We start from the raw sequence: 18,377 nt of genomic DNA, 5'->3' as shown, positions 1-18,377 counted from the left end.
GAAGTTTTTTCAATCTCCCTAAGTCTATATATCTGTTATTATTTCTGGCGACAATCTTCCTTCACTGGTGCCATCCCTGTGGAACTGTCAACCTGCACAAGTCTCAGAAAAGGTGTGCTTTATCAAATTGTTGTTTCTGCTAGTGATAGAAGACCCAAAAATCCAAAGTCGTCTTAGTAATGCTTGGTTAAGTAATTAGAGGTCATATAGCTGTCACTTGACAGGTAACGGGTTTCAATCTTCACTCATTGACTTTGTCATTGCTTTTGCCCTCGGGTAAAACTTCAAATTCCTTAGCATGGAATGAAAACACCCAAATCAGTTTGCTTCTTGCCAGATGATTCAGCCTTGTCTCTCACTATTTGCCCTACTCTGCTGCTTTGCTCTAGCACCTTGTCAAACTAAACTACTCATAATTGCACAAGTGTTCTTCCTCACTTCTAGCTCTTTGTATGTGCTTCTTCCCTCTACCTAGCATACTTTTTCCTTGTCCTTCAGGTATCAGCTGACATATCACCTTCACCAAAGAGCAGACAATATTGACACAAAACTGGGATGTCCCTTCCGTATGTTCCAGTAGTGCTGTGTTTTATACCTGTCACTTACATCTGTTTACTTGGCTCTGTTTGGAAATGCCTGTTTGATTTTTCAGTTTATAGTTTATGATGGTTCAGGGTGGACTGTGTCCTCATCTTGTAATTTCACCTTGTAATGAAAAAACCAGAAACTCTGATATGTATCCACAATAGCAATTAATTCAGTGTGCAACCCTGAGCAAAATATATTTAATACTAATCTTGGGTTTCATATTGCAGTTGTACATAGGTATTTTTCATTTTTCTTAACATCATAAAGGCCCCAACTTTCTTTTTGTCTTTTTATTTTTTTTTTCTTTTCTTCTTCTTTTTTTTTTTTTAATCACTTGTAGTTGAAAATTATTTTGGAGAAAGAAAATAATTCTTTCTTTTCCTTTTCAGCTGCTACCGAATTTGAATGAGGATCCTGTAGAAATCCTTTAGTATCTACTGATGATTCAATTCTAAATCAAGATCCAGTATGGAAAGCGCCACGAGAATATGTACAGATTTTGAACAAAAATTATACAATTTGAAAAATAAATAGAAAAAATTTACTGGATGCTTACAAAACATTTTCATTGCTTCCCAATTGAACACACTATACGGCAAAATCTTGATTAAAGGAAAAAGTTTTTGTTTCATATGTGTGTAATGAAAATCTTTATAATATTTCAAACTATGTTTCTTGGCATCCCATTAACTTTTAAGCACATTTTGTACGTGGAAACCAGCACTAGAGGGTTTTACATACATCAGACCGCTCCACTACCAGCGGTTTGAACAGCACCCAAACAACCAAGTTGTCATTAATACTTCAGTAGTGTTCATGGATGGCTTTTTGTATTTTCCAATTTTTATGACTATATGTGGGCCTAAAGATTTAGACATTATTTTGATGTATTCCTGCTGTGGCTATTGACAATGTTTGTACATATTACATTTTTTTTATAGTGCCATAAAACCTATCTATGATTTTAATTGTAAACACTGATTCGTAGCTCTTTCCACATGGAGAAATAAGATTTGCCAAAGGCTTTTCACCTTTTCTAGTTATTTATTTATTTATTTTTGATTTGCTTTTTAGAAACAAAGTTAGAGAAAATAAAAATTAGAGAAAAAAAAAGAACTCCCCCCCCCCGCCCCAAAGCCATTTGCAAGTAAATTGCTAATGGGATGCCTGATTCCTGTAGCATTTAAATCCTACAAGTCAGTACATTCCACATAACTACCATACAACCTTCACAATCAGAACATTAACTCTAATACACTGGATGCTTGAACAATGGGGTTAAGGGCTCTGACCCCACCCTCCACAGTCAAAAAGCCATGAACAACTTTTGACCCCCAAAGACTTAACCACTACTACTACCAATAATCTTTTGTATATGTATCATACTCTATTCTTAAAATAAACCTACAGAAAAAAATACCATGAAGAAAATTATAAAAGAAAATACATTTCCAGTACTGAAAAAAATATCTGTGTGCAGTCAGTGCACCCATTAAAACTGTTTTGTCCAAGGGTTAAGTATAATTCTATCATTTATTCCTCATAATTCTTTTTTTTTTTTAACGTTTATTTATTTTTGAGACAGAGTGAGACAGAGCATGAACGGGGGAGGGGCAGAGAGAGAGGGAGACACAGAATCAGAAGCAGGCTCCAGGCTCTGAGCCATCAGCCCAGAGCCCGACGCGGGGCTCGAACTCACGGACCGTGAGATCGTGACCTGGGCTGAAGTCGGACGTCTAACCCACTGAGCCACCCAGGCGCCCCCTCATAATTCTTTTTAAGTTTGGTCACTTATCTGTAGTATACGTTATACCAAGGAAGGTCCTGTTCAGAGCCATGTATTGAATTCAGTTGTATGTCTTAGTCTCTTTCACTCTAGAACAGTTCCTTTGTCTTTCCTTGACTTTCATGACTTTTAACCTTTTGACGAGTAAATTCCAGTAATGTGGAATGTCTTTCAACGTGGATTTTTCTTAGGTTTCCTTATGGTAAAATTCAGACCATACATGTTTAGCAAGAGTATCACTACAACCTACTCTTTGCATCCTATCATGTGACCTACAATTTTGAATTGTCCCCATACTGGTGATGTTAATGTTGGCCACCGGAGGTAGTATCTGCCAGGTTTCTCGCCTGGAATGTTAACTTTCCACTTTCCAATTATTTAGTATTTTATGGGGAAGTACTTTGAGATACGTAAATATCTCCTTTCTCAGACACCCTGTGCCAGGCTACGTCTTCTGCAGATGATTTGCCCCCTGCAGGTTCTGAAAACCCACACTGGGCTATTCTTCCCCTGTGCAGATGCCTCCCTACCCTGTTGAGTCTGTGATACTTCATTATTCTATACCATTCACTTTTCAGGGATGCTCTCACTTGAGCTCCAACACGGTGCAGGGTGACCTTACCGCACGTAATGCCTTCCCATTCTAAGCTCCAACACCTCACTCTGGACCCCAACTCCATGCCTCTGTTTCTAGGACTGGGAACTAAAGTGTTGGGGATGAGAAAGAAGAAAGGAAGGAAGGGCTCCACAGGTCTTTTATAATCAACTTGGCAAGCTCTCCAAAGCTGTTTCTCATTGGAATTGCATCGAATCGGTCAACAGTTTGTAAGGAAAGACATTTCTTATACTGATTTTTCCAAACACTTAGTCTTTTAATTGTCTAAGCTTATTCCCCACAATATATTGTTTCTTACTCGAGTGTTTTATCTGCAGATTCCTTTGTATTTGGTACATGCAGCGACATATAATCTATAAATAGTGGCATTTTTGTTTCCAATTCCTAGAGCTTTCATTTTTTTTTTGTTTCCTACTATAAGAATGATGTTGAGTAAATGTGAGGATAGTGAGTGTTCATGTCTTCTTGAAATTGCAACATGTAAAAGTAGTTTCCTATAACTATGTAGATAGTGGGGTTTTTAAAAGTTTATGTCTTATTAGTCTCTTAGTTTGCTCTTGCCGTTTACAACAGATCACCATCAACACAGCGCCTTAAAGCCACACACATTTATCTCACATTTTTATGGGCCAGAAGCTAAGCAATGGCTTAGCTGGGTCCTTTGTTCAGGTTCTCACAAGGCTGTAGCCAAGGTGTCTGCTAGACTACGCTTCCCCATTTGGGTGCTTCAATGGGGAAGAATCTGCTTCCAAGCCCATTGAGTTTGTTTTTAAGAGAATTTCCTTGTGACTGTATGACTGGACTCATTTCCACAGCTCTTTGCTAGTTGGAGGCTAGTTGGAGGCTTAGGTCCTAAGCGTTCCCAGACACTTGTCTTAGTCCTTTTGGCTGCTCTAACAAAATGCCATAGGATTATGAAAAAGAAAGTTTTATTTCCACCCTTCTGGAGGCTGGGAAGTACAAAATTAAGGCACTGGCAGATTCAGTGTACAGTGACGGCCTGCTTCCTGGTTCATGGACTCTGGTCTTCCTGCTTGGCGCAGGGCCAAGGGAGCTCTCACAGCCCTCCTTCATAAGGGCATTAATCCCATTCAGGAGGGCTCCACCTTCGTGACTTCATCATTTCCCAAATCCCCCACTTCTAAATACTATCACGATGAACATTAAGAGTTAACACATGTATTCGGGTGAGTGGGGACACAAATATTCAGCCTAGAGCAAGGCTGTTCCTTGTTCTTGGCCACGTAGACTTCCTCAATACAGCCACTTAGTTTAGGAGGCCAGCAAGGAGAATGTCACTTCAGAGAAGGCTCAGTCCTCCTTGGAGGGTGTTCACGTGATTAGATCAGGTTTGCCTAGCATAATCCTCTTTTGACTGACTCTGAATTAACTGAATTATGTCTGCAACCTTCCTTTACATTTGCCATATTCTAAATTTTTTTTCAACGTTTTTTATTTATTTTTGGGACAGAGAGAGACAGAGCATGAACGTGGGAGGGGCAGAGAGAGAGGGAGACACAGAATCGGAAACAGGCTCCAGGCTCCAAGCCATCAGCCCAGAGCCTGACGCGGGGCTCGAACTCACGGACTGCGAGATCGTGACCTGGCTGAAGTCGAACGCTTAACCGACTGCGCCACCCAGGCGCCCCTACATTTGCCATATTCTAATAGCTAGAGTCAAGTCACAGATCTTAAGAGAAAAGAATTATAAAGAAAAGGTGACAACACTAAAGGACAGATATTATGGGGTCACTTAGGGTCTTTCTGCTACAAGTATATTAAGCAAGTTCCCTTATAATACTAGTTTTCTAAGTTCTGTCATGAATGAATATGGAATGTTAAAAGATGTTTATTTCACATCTATTGAGATAATTATTTTTAACTGTTTATTTTTAAGAGAGACCAAGGAAGCCAGCAGGGCAGGGGCAGAGAGAGAGGGAGAAAGGATCTGAAGCAAGCTCTGCACTGACAGTGGTGAACCTAATGCGAACAACACGTGGGGCTTAAACTCATATACTGTGAGATCATGACCTGAGCCTAAGTTGGATGCTTAACCGACTGAGCTACTCAGGCACCCTGAGATAAGTTTTTAAAATATTTGTGTTGGGGCGCCTGGGTGGCGCAGTCAGTTAAGCGTCTGACTTCAGCCAGGTCACGATCTCGCGGTCTGTGAGTTCGAGCCCCACGTCAGGCTCCGGGCTGACGGCTCGGAGCCTGGAGCCTGTTTCTGATCTGTGTCTCTCTCTCTCTCTGCCCCTCCCCCGTTCATGCTCTGTCTCTCTCTGTCCCAAAAATAAATAAAAAAAAATAAATAAATAAAATAAAATAAAATATTTGTGAATGGGGGGAGAGGCCAAGATGGCGGAACAGCATGGAAGTTTTGTGTGTGTCTCCCATCCATGAAATACAACCAGGCCAACACGAAACCATCCTACACACCTAGAACACTGATTGGAGGACTAACACAACAGTCTGCACAACCCAAACCACAGAATTCAGTAGGAATTTACCCCAAAAGAAAGAGCATGAATAAACGACAGCCAGGGATTTAACCAACACAGGTACAAGCAAGATGTCTGAACCAGAATTTAAATTCACGATAATAAGAATATTAGCTGGGGTCGAAAATAGATTAGAATCCCTTTCTGCAGAGATAAAAGAAGTAAAAAATAGCTAGAATGAAATTAAAAATACTATAACTGAGCTGCAATCACGGATGGATTCAGTGGTGGCAAGGATGGACAAGGCAGAACAGAGAATCCGCGATATAGAGGACAAAATTATAAAGAATAACGAAGCAGAAAAAAAAGAGGGAGCTTAAGGCAAAAGAGCACAATTTAATCAGAGAAACCAGTGACTCATTAAAAAGGAACAACATCAGAATCATAGGGGTCCCAGAAGTGGAAGAGAGAGATATAGGGGTATTAGGTTTATGTGCGCAAATCATAGCGGAAAACATTTACGAAACCTGGGGAAAGACACAGACATCAAAATCCAGGAAGCATAGAGGACCCCCATTAGATTCAACAAAACCGACCATCAACAAGGCTTATCATAGTCAAATTCACAAAATACTCAGGCTAGGTGAGAATCATGAAAGCAGCAAGGGAAAAAAAAATGTTCCCTGACCTGAAAGGGAAGACATATCAGGTTTGCAGCAGACCTATCCACAGAAACTTGGCAGGCCATAAAGCAGTGGCGGGATATATTCAGGGTGCTGAATCAGAAAAATATGCAGGGGGACCTGGGTGGCTCAGTCGGTTAGGCATCCGATTTCAGCTCTGGTCATGATCTCGTGGTCTGTGAGTCCGAGCCCCGTGAAGGGATCTGTGCTGACAGCTCAGAGCCTGGAGCCTGCTTCGGATTCTGTGTCTCCCTCTCTCTCTGCCCCTCCTCTGCTCATGCTCTGTCTCTGTCTCTCTCTCTCTCTCTCTCTGCAAAAATAAACATTAAACAAATAAAATAAAAAAATAAATGCAGCCAAGAATTCTTTATCCAACAAGGCTGTCACTCAAAATAGGAGAGAGAAAAAGTTTCCCAGACAAACAAAAATTAAAGGAATTTGTGACCACTAAACCAGCCCTGCAAGAAATTTTAAGGGGGACTTTCTGAGGGAAGAAAAGTTGAAAAAATATATACATACATACATACATATATATGCATATATATATATATATATATATATATATATATATATATATCTCAAAAGCAACAAAGATTAGAAAGGAGCAGAGAACACCACAGAAACTCCAAGTGTACAAGCATCATAATGGCAATAAATTCATATCTTTCAGTACTCACTCTAAATGTCAGTGGCCTCAATGCTCCAATCAAAAAGCATGGGGTAACAGAATGGATAAGAAAACAAGGTCCATCTATATGCTCTTTACAGGAGACCTAGTTTAGACCTAAAGACACCTTCAGATTGAAAATAAGGGGATGAAGAACCATTTATCATGCTAATGGTCAACCAAAGAAAGCTAGAGTAGCCATACTTATATCAGACAATCTAGACTTTAAAATAAAGACTGTATCAAGAGATGCAGAAGGGCATTATGTCATAATCAAGGTGTCTATCCACCAAGAAGACCTAACAATTGTAAACATTTATGCGCCAAATGTGACAGCACCCAAGTGTGTAAATCCATTAATCACAAACATAAAAAAACCCATCGATAGTAATACCATAATAGTAGGAAACTTCAACAGCCCACTCACAGCAATGGACAGGTCATCTAATCAAAAAAAAAATCAACAAGGGAACAATGGCTTTGAATGACACACTGGACCAGATGGACTTAACAGATATATTCAGAACATTTCATCCTAAACAAGCAGAATATACTTTCTTCTCCAGTGCACATGGAACATTCTCCAGAATAGACCATATACTGGGACATAAATCAGTCCTAAGTAAGTACAAAAAGATTGAGATCATATCGTGCATATTTTCAGACCACAACATTATGAAACTCGAAATCAACCACAAGAAAATATTGGGAAAGGTAACACATACTTGGAGACTGAAGAACATCCTACTAAAGAATGAATGAGCCAACCAAGCAGTTAAAGAGGAAATTGAAAAGTATATGGAAGTCAATGAAAGGGATAACACCACAACCCAAAGCCATTGGGACACAACAAAGGTGGTTATAAGAGGAAAATATATAGCAATCCAGGCCTTCCTAAAGAAGGAAGAAAGATCTTAGATACACAACCTAACCTTACGCCTTAAGGAGCGGGAAAAAGAACAGCAAATAAAACCCCAAACCAGCAGAAGACAGGAAATACTAAAGATTACAGCAGAAATTAATGCTATCAAAACAAACAAACAAACAAACAAACAAACAAAAAACAGAAAAATACCAGTAGAACAGATCAATCAAGCCAGAATCTGGTGCCTTGAAAGAATTAACAAAATTGATAAACCACTAGCAAGTCTGGTCAAAAAAGAAAAAAAGGAAAGGGTCAAAATAAATAAAATCAAGAATGAAAGAGGAGAGATCACAACCAACACAGCAGAAATAAAAACAATAACAAGAGAATAGTATGAGCAATTATATGCCAATGAAATGGGCAATCTGGAAGAAATGGACAAATTCCTAGAAACATATACACTACCAACACTGAAACAGGAAGAAATAGAAAATTTGAACAGACCAATAACCAGTAAGGAAATTGAATTAGTAATCACAAATCTGCCAAAAAACAAGAGTCCAGGGCCAGATGGCTTTCCAGGGGGATATTCTACCAAACATTTAAGGAAGAGTTAGCACCTATTCTCTTGAAACTGTTCCAAAACATAGAAATGGAAGGAAAACTTGCAAACTCTTTCTATGAAGCCAGCACTACCTTGATTCCAAAACCAGTCAGAGACCCCACTAAAAAGGAGAACTATAGACAACGTTCCCTGAGGAACATGGATGCAAAAATTCTCAACAAGATATTAGCTAACTGGATCCAACAATACATGAAAAGTATTACTCACCACGACCAAGCGGGATTTATACCTGGGATGCGGGGCTGGTTCCATATCTGCAAAACAATTAATGTGATTCATCACATCAACAAAAGAAAGGGCAAGAACCATATGACCCTCTCAATAGATGCAGAGAAAGCATTTGACAAAATACAGCATCCTTTCTTGATAAAAACCCTCAAGAAAGGAGGGAGAGAAGGAGCCTACCTCGAGATCATAAAAGCCATATATTAACAACCCAATGCTAATATCATCCTCAGTGGGGAAAAATGGGAGTTTCCCCTCTAAGGTCGGAACAAGAGAGGGATGTCCGCTCTCGCCACTGTTACTCAACATAGTATTGGGAGTCTTAGCCTCTGCAATCAGACAACACAAAGAAATAAAAGGTATCCAAAACAGCCGGGAGGAGGTCAAACTTTCCCTCTTCGCAGATGATACGATACTCTATATGGAAAACCCCAAAGATGCCACCAAAAAACTGCTAGAATGGATTCCTGAATTCGGCAAAGTTGCAGGATATGAAATCAATGCGCAGAAATCGGTTGCATTCCTATACACCAACAATGAAGCAACAGAAAGAGAAATCAAGGACTCGGTCCCACTTACAGTTGCACAAAAAGCCACAAAATACCTAGGAATACATCTAACCAAATAGGTGAAAAATGTATATACTGAAAACCATAGAAAGCTTATGAAAGAAATTGAAGAAGACACAAAAAAAATGGAAAAAAAAAGATTCCATGCTCCTGGATATGAAGAACAAATATTGTTAAAATGTCGATACCACCCAAAGCCATCTACATATTCAATGCAATCCCTATCAAAGTAACACCAGCATTCTTCACAGAGCTAGAACATATAATCCTAAAATGTGTATGGAACCAGAAAAGGCCTCGAAGAGCCAAAGAAATCTTGAAAAAGAAAACTAAAGCAGGAGGCATCACAATCCCAGACTTCAACCTATACTACAAAGCTGTAATCATCAAGACAATATGGTACCGGCACTTGAACAGACAGTCAGAACAATGGAACAGAATAGAGAACCCAGACATGGACCCACAAACGTATGGCCAACTAATCTTTCACAGAGCAGGGAAGAATATCTAGTGGCATAAAGACAGTCTCTTGAGCAAGTGGTGCTGGGAAACTGGACAGCGACATACAGAAGAATGAACCTGGACCACTTTCTTACACCTTTCTTACACAAAAATAAACTCAAAATGGATGGAAGACCTCAATGCAAGACAGGAAGCCATCAAAATCCTCAAGGAGAAAGCAGGCAAAAACCTCTTTGATCTTGGTCGCAGCAAATTCTTATTCAATACGTCCCTGGAGGCAAGGGAAACAAAAGCAAAAATGAACTAATGGGACCTCATCAGACAAAAAGGCTTCTGCACAGAGAAGGAAACAATCAGCAAAACGAAAAGGCAACTGACAGAATGGGAGAAGGTATTTGCAAATGACATATCAGATAAAGGGTTAGTATCCAAAATCTGCAAAGAACTTGTCAAACTCAACCACCCAAACAACAAATAATCCAGTGAAGAAATGGGCAAAAGACATGAATAGACACTTCTCCAAAGAAGACATCCAGATGGCCAACTGACACATGAAAAAATGCTCCACATCACTCATCATCAGGGAAATAAAGATCAAAACCACACTGAGCTACCCCCTTATGCCTGTCAGAATGGCTCACATGAACAACTCAGGCAACAACAGATGTTGGAGAGGATGTGGAGGAGGATCTCTTTTGCACTGTTGGAGGCAATGCAAGCTTGTGCAGCCACTCTGGAAAACAGTATGGAGTTTCCTCAAAAAACTAAAAATAGAACTACCCTACGACCCAGCAATTGCACTACTAAGCATTTATCCACAAGATACAGGTGTGCTGTTTCGACGGGACACATGCACCCCATGTCTATAGCAGCACTATCAACAATAGCCAAAGTATGCTAAGGAGCCCAAATGTCCATCGATCGATGAATGGATAAAGATGTGGTATCTAGATACAATGGAATATTACTCGGCAATCAAAAAGAATGAAATCTTGCCATTTGCAACTACATGGATGGAACTGGAGGGTATTATGCTAAGTGAAATTAGTCAGTCATAGAATGACAAAAATCATATGACTTCACTCGTATGAGGACTGTAAGAGACAAAACAGATGAACATAAGGGAAAGGAAACAAACATAATATAAAAACAGGGAGGGGGACAAAACAGAAGAGACTCACAAATATGGAGAACAAACTGAGGGTTGCTGGAGGGGTAGTGGGAGGGGGGATGGGCTAAATGGGCAAGGGCACTAAGGAATCTACTCCTGAAATCATTGTTTCACTCTATGCTAACTAATTGGGATGTAAATTCTGAAAAATAAAAAAATAAATTTAAAAAGTAAAAATAAAAAAATAAAAGAAAGTATTTGTTAATGTGTGGAATTACATTATTTGCTCATGTTAAACCAACTTTGCATTTCTCAGATTAACTGAATATAGTTGTGATTTCATTCATTTTTTTTTCTTTTCATGATTTTATATTTTTATGTTTATTTTTGAGAGAGAGAGAGACCGAGTGTGAGCAGGGGAGGGGCAGAGAGAGAGGGAAACACGGAATTTGAAGCAGGCTCCAGGCTCTGAGCTGTCAGCACAGAGCCTGACGCAGAGCTCAAACTCATGAACTTCGATATCATGACCTGAGCTGAAGTGGTCAACCAAGTGAGCCACCCAGGTGCCTCTAGTTTATTTTATTTGGGAGAAAGAGAGAGAGAGAGAGAGAGAGCGCACACAAGAGTGGAGGGGGGCAAAGGGAGAGAGAGAGAGAATCTTAAGCAAGCTCCAGTCTCAATGCGGAGCCAGACGCAGGGCTCAATCCCATAACCCTGGACTCCTGACCTGAGCAGAAATCAAGAGTCGTATGCTTAAACCACTGAGACACCCAGGCACCCCTCAGGGCCTACATTTTCATTTGGCACTGGGCCCCACAAATTTATCACTGCAAAGTTCCCACCAGGGCACATCCCCCCTCCCCCCACCCCACCCAACCTCCTCCCACAAGACCCTCCCCTCGACCCCACTGCACACTAGTCTCCCTCAGAATGAAATCCAACCTCCTCTCTGGGCCCACAGACCCCACCAATCTGGTCCTCAAATCTTTGCTGCCCTCGCCGCCCTCGTCCACTCGGCTCCAGTCACAGTCTCCACCTTTCCGTCTCAGTGTCCTCCCACTGGCTGCTCCTTGGCCTGGAATGTGGCTGCCTGCTCAGAGGGGCCCTCCTGGCCCTCCAGCTACAGCGGCTGTCCCCTGCCCAGGTCTTCTGCTCCCCAGCACTCACAGCGGAAGCTAGCAGTCTCCTTGTTTACCTGTTCGTGGTCTGTCTCCTCCACCCACACCCTGGCGCTCAGAGTGTCAACAGAACAGGGTCATCTTAAGCCTGCCAGCCTCAGTCAGCGGTCACCGGTCACAGTGGAGCCCCACCCCCTAGAACAAAGCCTGGCCCCGAGCAGACACTCCCTAAACAACTGGTGTCTGAAGACACACCTTGCCTGAGAAGTGATGACAAGTACCATCTAGTGTGGGGTGGCAGGCCCGGCCAGTGCGAGCCCATACATGGCAGGGTGTTCTCCCCTGATCCCAGCCCCAGAGAACCCGCACCCCCCACTCCCCGCACTCCCCATCTGGATCCGCACTGCCACTGAGATCAGCACAGGGTGTCTGGCAGTGCCAGCCCCTCCCACCAGGCTCCCCCATCCTCCAGGGGGACAATGTGCAAAGGGCCACTTCAGCACGGAGCTTCAACTCCATCTCTAGCCCACAGGCCTGAGGTGGGAGAGGGGAGGGGAGGGTGGGCCCCAGCCCTCTTCTGTCCTCTTGGAGCCTGCTCCAGCACAGGGCCAGGAGGGTGACAGATTCAAGCTGTAGTGCGGAGAGGCTTTGTTCCAGGAGCTGAGCCTTGCGGCCTGGGGGAGATGCCCTTGCACAGCGAGTGGATGAGACACATCAATGCACAGGGTCAGCGTGCTGGGGCAGAGGACAGTCCCTGTGTACCCAGGCAGCAGGAGTGGAGTGGCGCTCGCCCATGTGTACAGGGCACAGTTGTGAAGTGCAGCCATGCACTCAAGAGGCTAAAGTGCCTGTAGGGTGAAGGGAGAGAGAGGAGCAGACCAGGCGGGGTCTGGGCCAAGCTGGAGGGCAGAGGCCTGGGCTCAGAGTTGGCTCCCATCCTGCCTGGGACCCTCCGCCGCAAAACCAGGCACAAAGAACTCGCTCAAATACTGTTTCCCAAAACCTGAGCTGATAACCCGAGATGTGACCATCCACCCAGTCTCCCAGGCCAGGAGCCCGGCAGTCATCCTGAATCTGGCTTCTCGTTGACCTCGAGCTCCCCATCGCCAGGCACATCTCTTCGATGCCCAGGTACTTGTCATCCCACCCGGCCCCCTGTGCCACTGTCCCATGCTGCCTGCGCCACCATCCCCGCTCACCTGGACAACAGCAGGAGCCTTGCCAGGGAAGGGGCTCCTGGCTTCAGCCCCAGGAGCCAAGCAAAAGCCACATCTGATGTTGTCCCTCTCAGCTTGGAACACCTGCTCCCAGGATAAAGTCCAAATCCTCTAGGAGGCTCCAAGTTTCTGTGTAATCTTTCACTCCCTGCCCAGGTAGGCTCAGCTGAACTGCAATTCCCCGACTGACGAAGGACTGAGCTCCCTCACCCCTGGCCTGCACATCAGGGCTCCTCACCCTAAACTGTACAGTGCTGACCAACTCTCCTGGGGCCCCAGGACAGACCCTGATACAAAGGAGGTGCTGACGACAGCCCCCCCTCCGCCCCCAAATCCACATACCTGCACCTGCAGTCAGTGCTGCTGGGCTCTCACAACTGGTCGGGGGTTGTAAAAAGTCTAGTCCTGCCTGGGCAAGGCACACCCCGATGAGGTGGCTCATGTACAGGAACTCGACAGGTCCCCCACAATGGGAGGGAAGTGGTGGAGAGCGGAGACATGGGGAAGGGCTCCAGCCTTCAAAGCGCTCTGAGCAGGACGGCTGATGGTCCGGAGGAGACCGGCAAGGAAGGAGGGGAAACAGGAAGGGATCTCAGTTCACCTCTGGGTGCTCAGTTCACCCCTGGTTCACCCCATCAGTGCCTGGCACCATGCCCGGCTGCTGCTGGCTCAAAGGATGGGCTGGGACCCTTGCTCTGCCCCCCGCCCCCAACTCTGGAATCCTACTCTCTTGGAGGCAGAAAAGCGGGGGCTGGTAATGCCGCCTCACGGGGATCTGGGGAAGTGACCAGGCTGCTCCTGGCCCAGATCCTACAGCTCCGGCTCTCTGGGAGCCCGATCAAGGTATTCCACCTCCTTCAGGAGAGGTGGCCTGAAGCAGGTGCGCCTGGGGAGCCTCCGTGTAGCTGGAACAATGAGCCCTTTCTCTTTTCCCTTCCCAATGCACCTCTGCCCACCCCTGCCTTCGAGGGTCCGTGGTGCCCTCGGCTCAGGACCCGACTGTCTCCACCGGGGGACACTCAAGAAGCCCTCACCAAATGGCACAGGGCACCATGCAGGGCTGTAGGCACCGGGCCCCTGCTCCTTCATATGGAGCCGTCAGTCTGTTCTTGCTCCTCTGATTAGTCTTTTCCCTCTGCTAGATCCCGAGAGCATTCCAGAAAAGGGCCGCAAGTGCCCAAATGTCCCACTGAGTGTGAGAAAGAAGAGAAAGGAACAGCAGTGACCAGACCATCACCACAAGGGGACAGAGTCATTCAGGAGTCAAGTGGCCAGGGTCCAGGCCTTAGCAATGCCACTAAGCTTGCCGGGAGAGCCTGAGCACCAGGTGAAGTGCTCCATCTTGTCTCACCATCACGTGACCATTTCACAGAGGGGGAAACTGAGGTTTTCAGAGGGGACAGGACTCGCACCAGGTCAGGCAGCAGCGAGCTGTGGAGAGGTCCTGGCTCAGCAGAGACCACGTGCATGCCACTGCAGCTCACCAATGCTCAAGACCTCCCCGTTCTTGCCAGACCTCAGTTTCCCCCACTGACCATCAGGGGCACAGACTGGATCTTCCAGCTTCTGGCTGACTTGAGTGTTCCAGGTTCTAGAAGGCCCACATTCTAGGTCTGCTGCTCCATCTTCCTCCTCTGAGTTCCGTGATCCCGCTTCTCTGGTCTGGATCATGGGGTTCTACTTTCCAGGTGCTGTGTTCTGGTGCCTGGTCCCCAAGTTCGCCTCTCAGAAAGGTCTGCAGCCCAGGCAGTTTCTCCAGCCCACATGCTTCATTTTCATTCCCTGTATTCTCTCCCAGCCCCCAGCAGTCGGGGCCCACAGGTCACCACCTGAAGCTCCAGTTCCGTCAGCCTTCAGGGCTGCTTTAGGGCATGAAAATAGCTGGGGAGGCCTGTCCCAGGCCCCAGGTCACTGGGCTGAAGGGGATACTGGAGATCATACTCACAGCTGGGCAGGAACACTCTTCCCCACTCTTCCCTGTGTCTCCAGGACCACGTTTCTGACCACCCCCAGCCCTGCTGGCTTCTGCCCCCACGAGTCCGCACGGCGACAGCCCCCAAGATGGCACTTCCCGAGGACAGAGACCTTGGGTCATTTTTCTTTGGGGTCAGAGCCTGGTACTTCCTTAGTGGGTGTCTGTTAAACACTTGCAGAATGAATTAACCAGGTGTGCCCAGAGTCCCAGCAGGATTACACACTGTCACAGCCTCAAAGACAAGAGTTCACATATGACAGAGATGCTCACGCTGTGTGTGCGTGCAGGTGATGTGCACAAAACACGTGCTCAAAAACACAGACACGTCACATCCTCAAGTTAGCAGATCTGTGCCCCTGGCACCTAGCCTGGGCCCTGGCACTTGGCTGAATAATAGCTGATCGAATGAATGGGTGCTCTGTACTAGGTATATGGGGGAGATGGAGATCGAATCCTCACCCAGGATCAAGGCTCAGCTGTGATTCCAAAGACCATTTCCACGAGGTCGAACTTGACTACATTGTAGGAAGACCCCCTGGAAAGGCACTTCGGGGCCGGAGTCAGTAAGGAAGGCAGTCAACAGTGCTACACACCCACCTGGGCACCCAGATGGAGGTGAAGCAAATAGCCTTAGGGCCACCTCTGGCTGGGAGGGGCAGAGGGCAGCCTGGGGTGGGGTGGCTTTCCAGGTGGAGGTGGGAAGGCGAGGGCCCTGAGGCCTAACCCACACGACAGAAAGGACAGCAGAGGTTTGAATGGAATTCTGGGTGTGCTACATCCCAGTAGTCCCAGGTCTGGACTCTCTCTGACCCCAATCCCGAGAAAGAGAGACACATAGGCTAAGCTGTCTGCCCCAGGCACGCCTGTTCTGGGGGATGGGCCCGGGGCCAGGGTCCCTCTGGAAGCCACTGACACTTGGTGACCCCAGAGTCTCATGAATGGGGAGCTGGCTGCTCTCAGGGCACCTTTTCTTAGACCTCTCTCCTTTACATGGTAACTTCATTTTTCTGGCTATAAAGGTTTCACCTACAACCTAGGAAATGTGAAAATCACAGCGAAAGAAGGGTAATATCACCCACCATCCCTGGCCTAACATTTGGGCCTAAGTTCTCACAGGCTTTTTTTCCCGTGCACCTTCTTGCTAGAATGAGCTATCGATGTGGATTTCCTGCCAGCTTTTGGACAGCAAGCCTTTTCTCTAAGGAGCTTTGTCCTCCACATGGGAAGACCTAGTGCAGACCTGAGCCCTGGGGACTTTGCTCTCCTGGGCTTCTTCCCATCCCCCTCAGACCTGACCTGGATCCTGCAGACAAATGTTCCAGCCGGGGACCGGAGTGGGGGAGGGGTACGGCCACATAGCCCTGGGCTCTCCTCTTACAAGCCACAAAGGGACTACCAACCACTCCCCAGGGTGCTCTGGGTCAGTCCCAAGCACCTCGGGCCTTCAATGTTTCCTCTGTGAAATGGACGTGTTTGGCTAGCTCCCCAGCGTGGTCTCCTCTCTGGGCTGCAGGGACAGTTGCCTGAACTGGGCTGCGCCTTACAGCTGTTTTCCCTGTCCACTCCACTGGCATCTCAGACCAGGCCCTCAAGGTTCTCAGCATCTTGTGGAGCAGCCAGATGGAAATCCTGTCAGGGTGGGTCAGCCTGGCCCTTGGGGTTGGAGTCAGGCAGGGCTTCCTGGTGGGGTCTTAAAGGATGATCCAGCACCTGCCAGGAGAGGAGGGGAAGGCCACTGCAGACAGAGGGATAGCAACTGCAAAAGCCCAGCGGCAGGGTGGGGCGGGGCGGGGCGGGGGTGGCGGAGGTGTGTGTGGGGGAAGCCAGCACCTGGATTCTAGTCTGGATGGGGTGCTGGTGCATTTCACCCTCCCCACATGCCAGTGCCTGGAGGCAGACCACAGAGTCTGTTACATCCCCCACTGGTGGCTGTAGGACCACTGCCCCTACTCAGGTATGGCCCTGAACTTCCGTGACAGCAATAATATGCCAGGCCCCACAGCAGTCCTGGACACCCCTGAGAGGGGGTTTGCCTGGGGGCCCTTTGGGGCCAGGCTCTGTGGTTTAATGGCTCTGACAGAGGTCATCCCGCACACACAGAATGCCCCTGCCCCATTCCCTGGACCTCTCCGCCTTGGTGGAGGAGCCTCACACCCTCTGCTCTAGTCCTTATGGCAGGTATAACCTTGGACCCGTCATCCACACCCTGTGGGCCTTGGCTCAAAGACTGGAGACTGATCTGGGCTGTTCCAAGGTCCAGATGGGACCAGAGCTGGCTCTGCCTGAACTGACCACAGGGGTTCCCAAACACCTACTATGTGCCAGAGCCCTCAACACTGCCTCTTTGTTTCTCTCTCCTGCCAGCCCGGAGGCAGGATCTCTTCCCACCACCACCCCTTACAGACACAGAAGGCCCCTGGATGCAGGTTTTCTGACCCTGGGATGTGGGCATAGGTGAAAATGTAGAGCCACACCTCCAAGCCACAGCTAGAACCAACTGAGATAATGTGTTACTGCTTCAGAAACTGTAGAGTGCAGACTCATTTATTTTTTTTTTCACACAATGGGCAAGGCTCCGTTCTGCAGGACCCCTCCCAGCTGTGTGACCCTACTAAGTCACCTGTCTAGGGCTCAGTTTCCATTGAACGAAATAAGGATTACATCAGCACCCCCTCCCAGGGCTCCTGAGATACTGAAATGAAATCAAGCAAGAAAGCACCAGCCCCTCACTCCCATCCAAGCCATAAATGAGTTCGGACCATTAATATTCACGGTCCTCAGAGATGGCCCGGAAGGCACCTTCTCCATCTTTTGCCTAAACCGGCCAATCTGCACTGCTTCTGGAAGTGGCCCTCACCTGTCACACGACCCAGCACCATTCATTAAGCAGTTAAGAAACAGTCATCAAATGCCTTTTGCATGTTAGGCAACGTGCCGGCCCCCAGAGAGTGCCTGTGTGCCCAGCCTAGAAGCCCCACGTGTCATGGGCAGCCCTCCCTTGTTCCGCCTTCCCCGGCCACCATCGCTCACCCACCATGATTCCCCCAGGCTGTGTGCCAGGCCCGGGTTAGCAAGAGTGGGGCCACGATCGACCTGCCCAGAGTATTAAACAAGCTCTGTGGGGTCTGTGGCCAGCTGCGACCTGTTTCCAGAAGGGAACAGCAGCAGCAGGTGCCTGGATAAAGGCAAATTGGGGCGTGGGGGGTCAGTGTGGTGTGGTGTGTGCAGAGCTGGGTTAGGGTAGCAGGGGGCAGAGGCTGAGAACACAAGCGGGGGCAGGGTCATACGGATCTGGGTTAAGGGCAAGGGAGTCTCTTAAAGCAGCCTGAACTCCACTGGGCCGGGCAGTGGTTCTGGGAGTCTGCAAGCCTCTGTATCCCCAGGACAACATTTTAAAATCTGGGTTTCCAGCCCCCTCTCCCGTAGTGG

The 18,377-nt window shown here is 46.8% G+C and overlaps 1 protein-coding gene across 1 annotated transcript in view; it reads left to right on the top strand.

The window, feature by feature from the left end:
• The window catches only part of LOC131496453 (ankyrin repeat domain-containing protein 26-like), a 90,258-nt gene extending 89,078 nt beyond the window's left edge, over positions 1–1,180 (top strand). The window contains 1 exon segment of the mRNA XM_058702010.1: positions 978–1,180. Within this exon segment, the coding sequence (XP_058557993.1) occupies positions 978–1,111 (134 nt within the window). The 3' untranslated portion in view covers positions 1,112–1,180.
• The last annotated feature ends 17,197 nt before the right edge of the window (positions 1,181–18,377 follow it).

This window comes from Neofelis nebulosa, chromosome 15 (assembly GCF_028018385.1).
Source record: "Neofelis nebulosa isolate mNeoNeb1 chromosome 15, mNeoNeb1.pri, whole genome shotgun sequence".
In the NCBI taxonomy this organism is placed as follows: domain Eukaryota; kingdom Metazoa; phylum Chordata; class Mammalia; order Carnivora; family Felidae; genus Neofelis; species Neofelis nebulosa.
The sequence above is the reverse complement of the archived record's forward strand: the minus strand, read 5'-3'. Positions and strand labels throughout refer to the sequence as shown.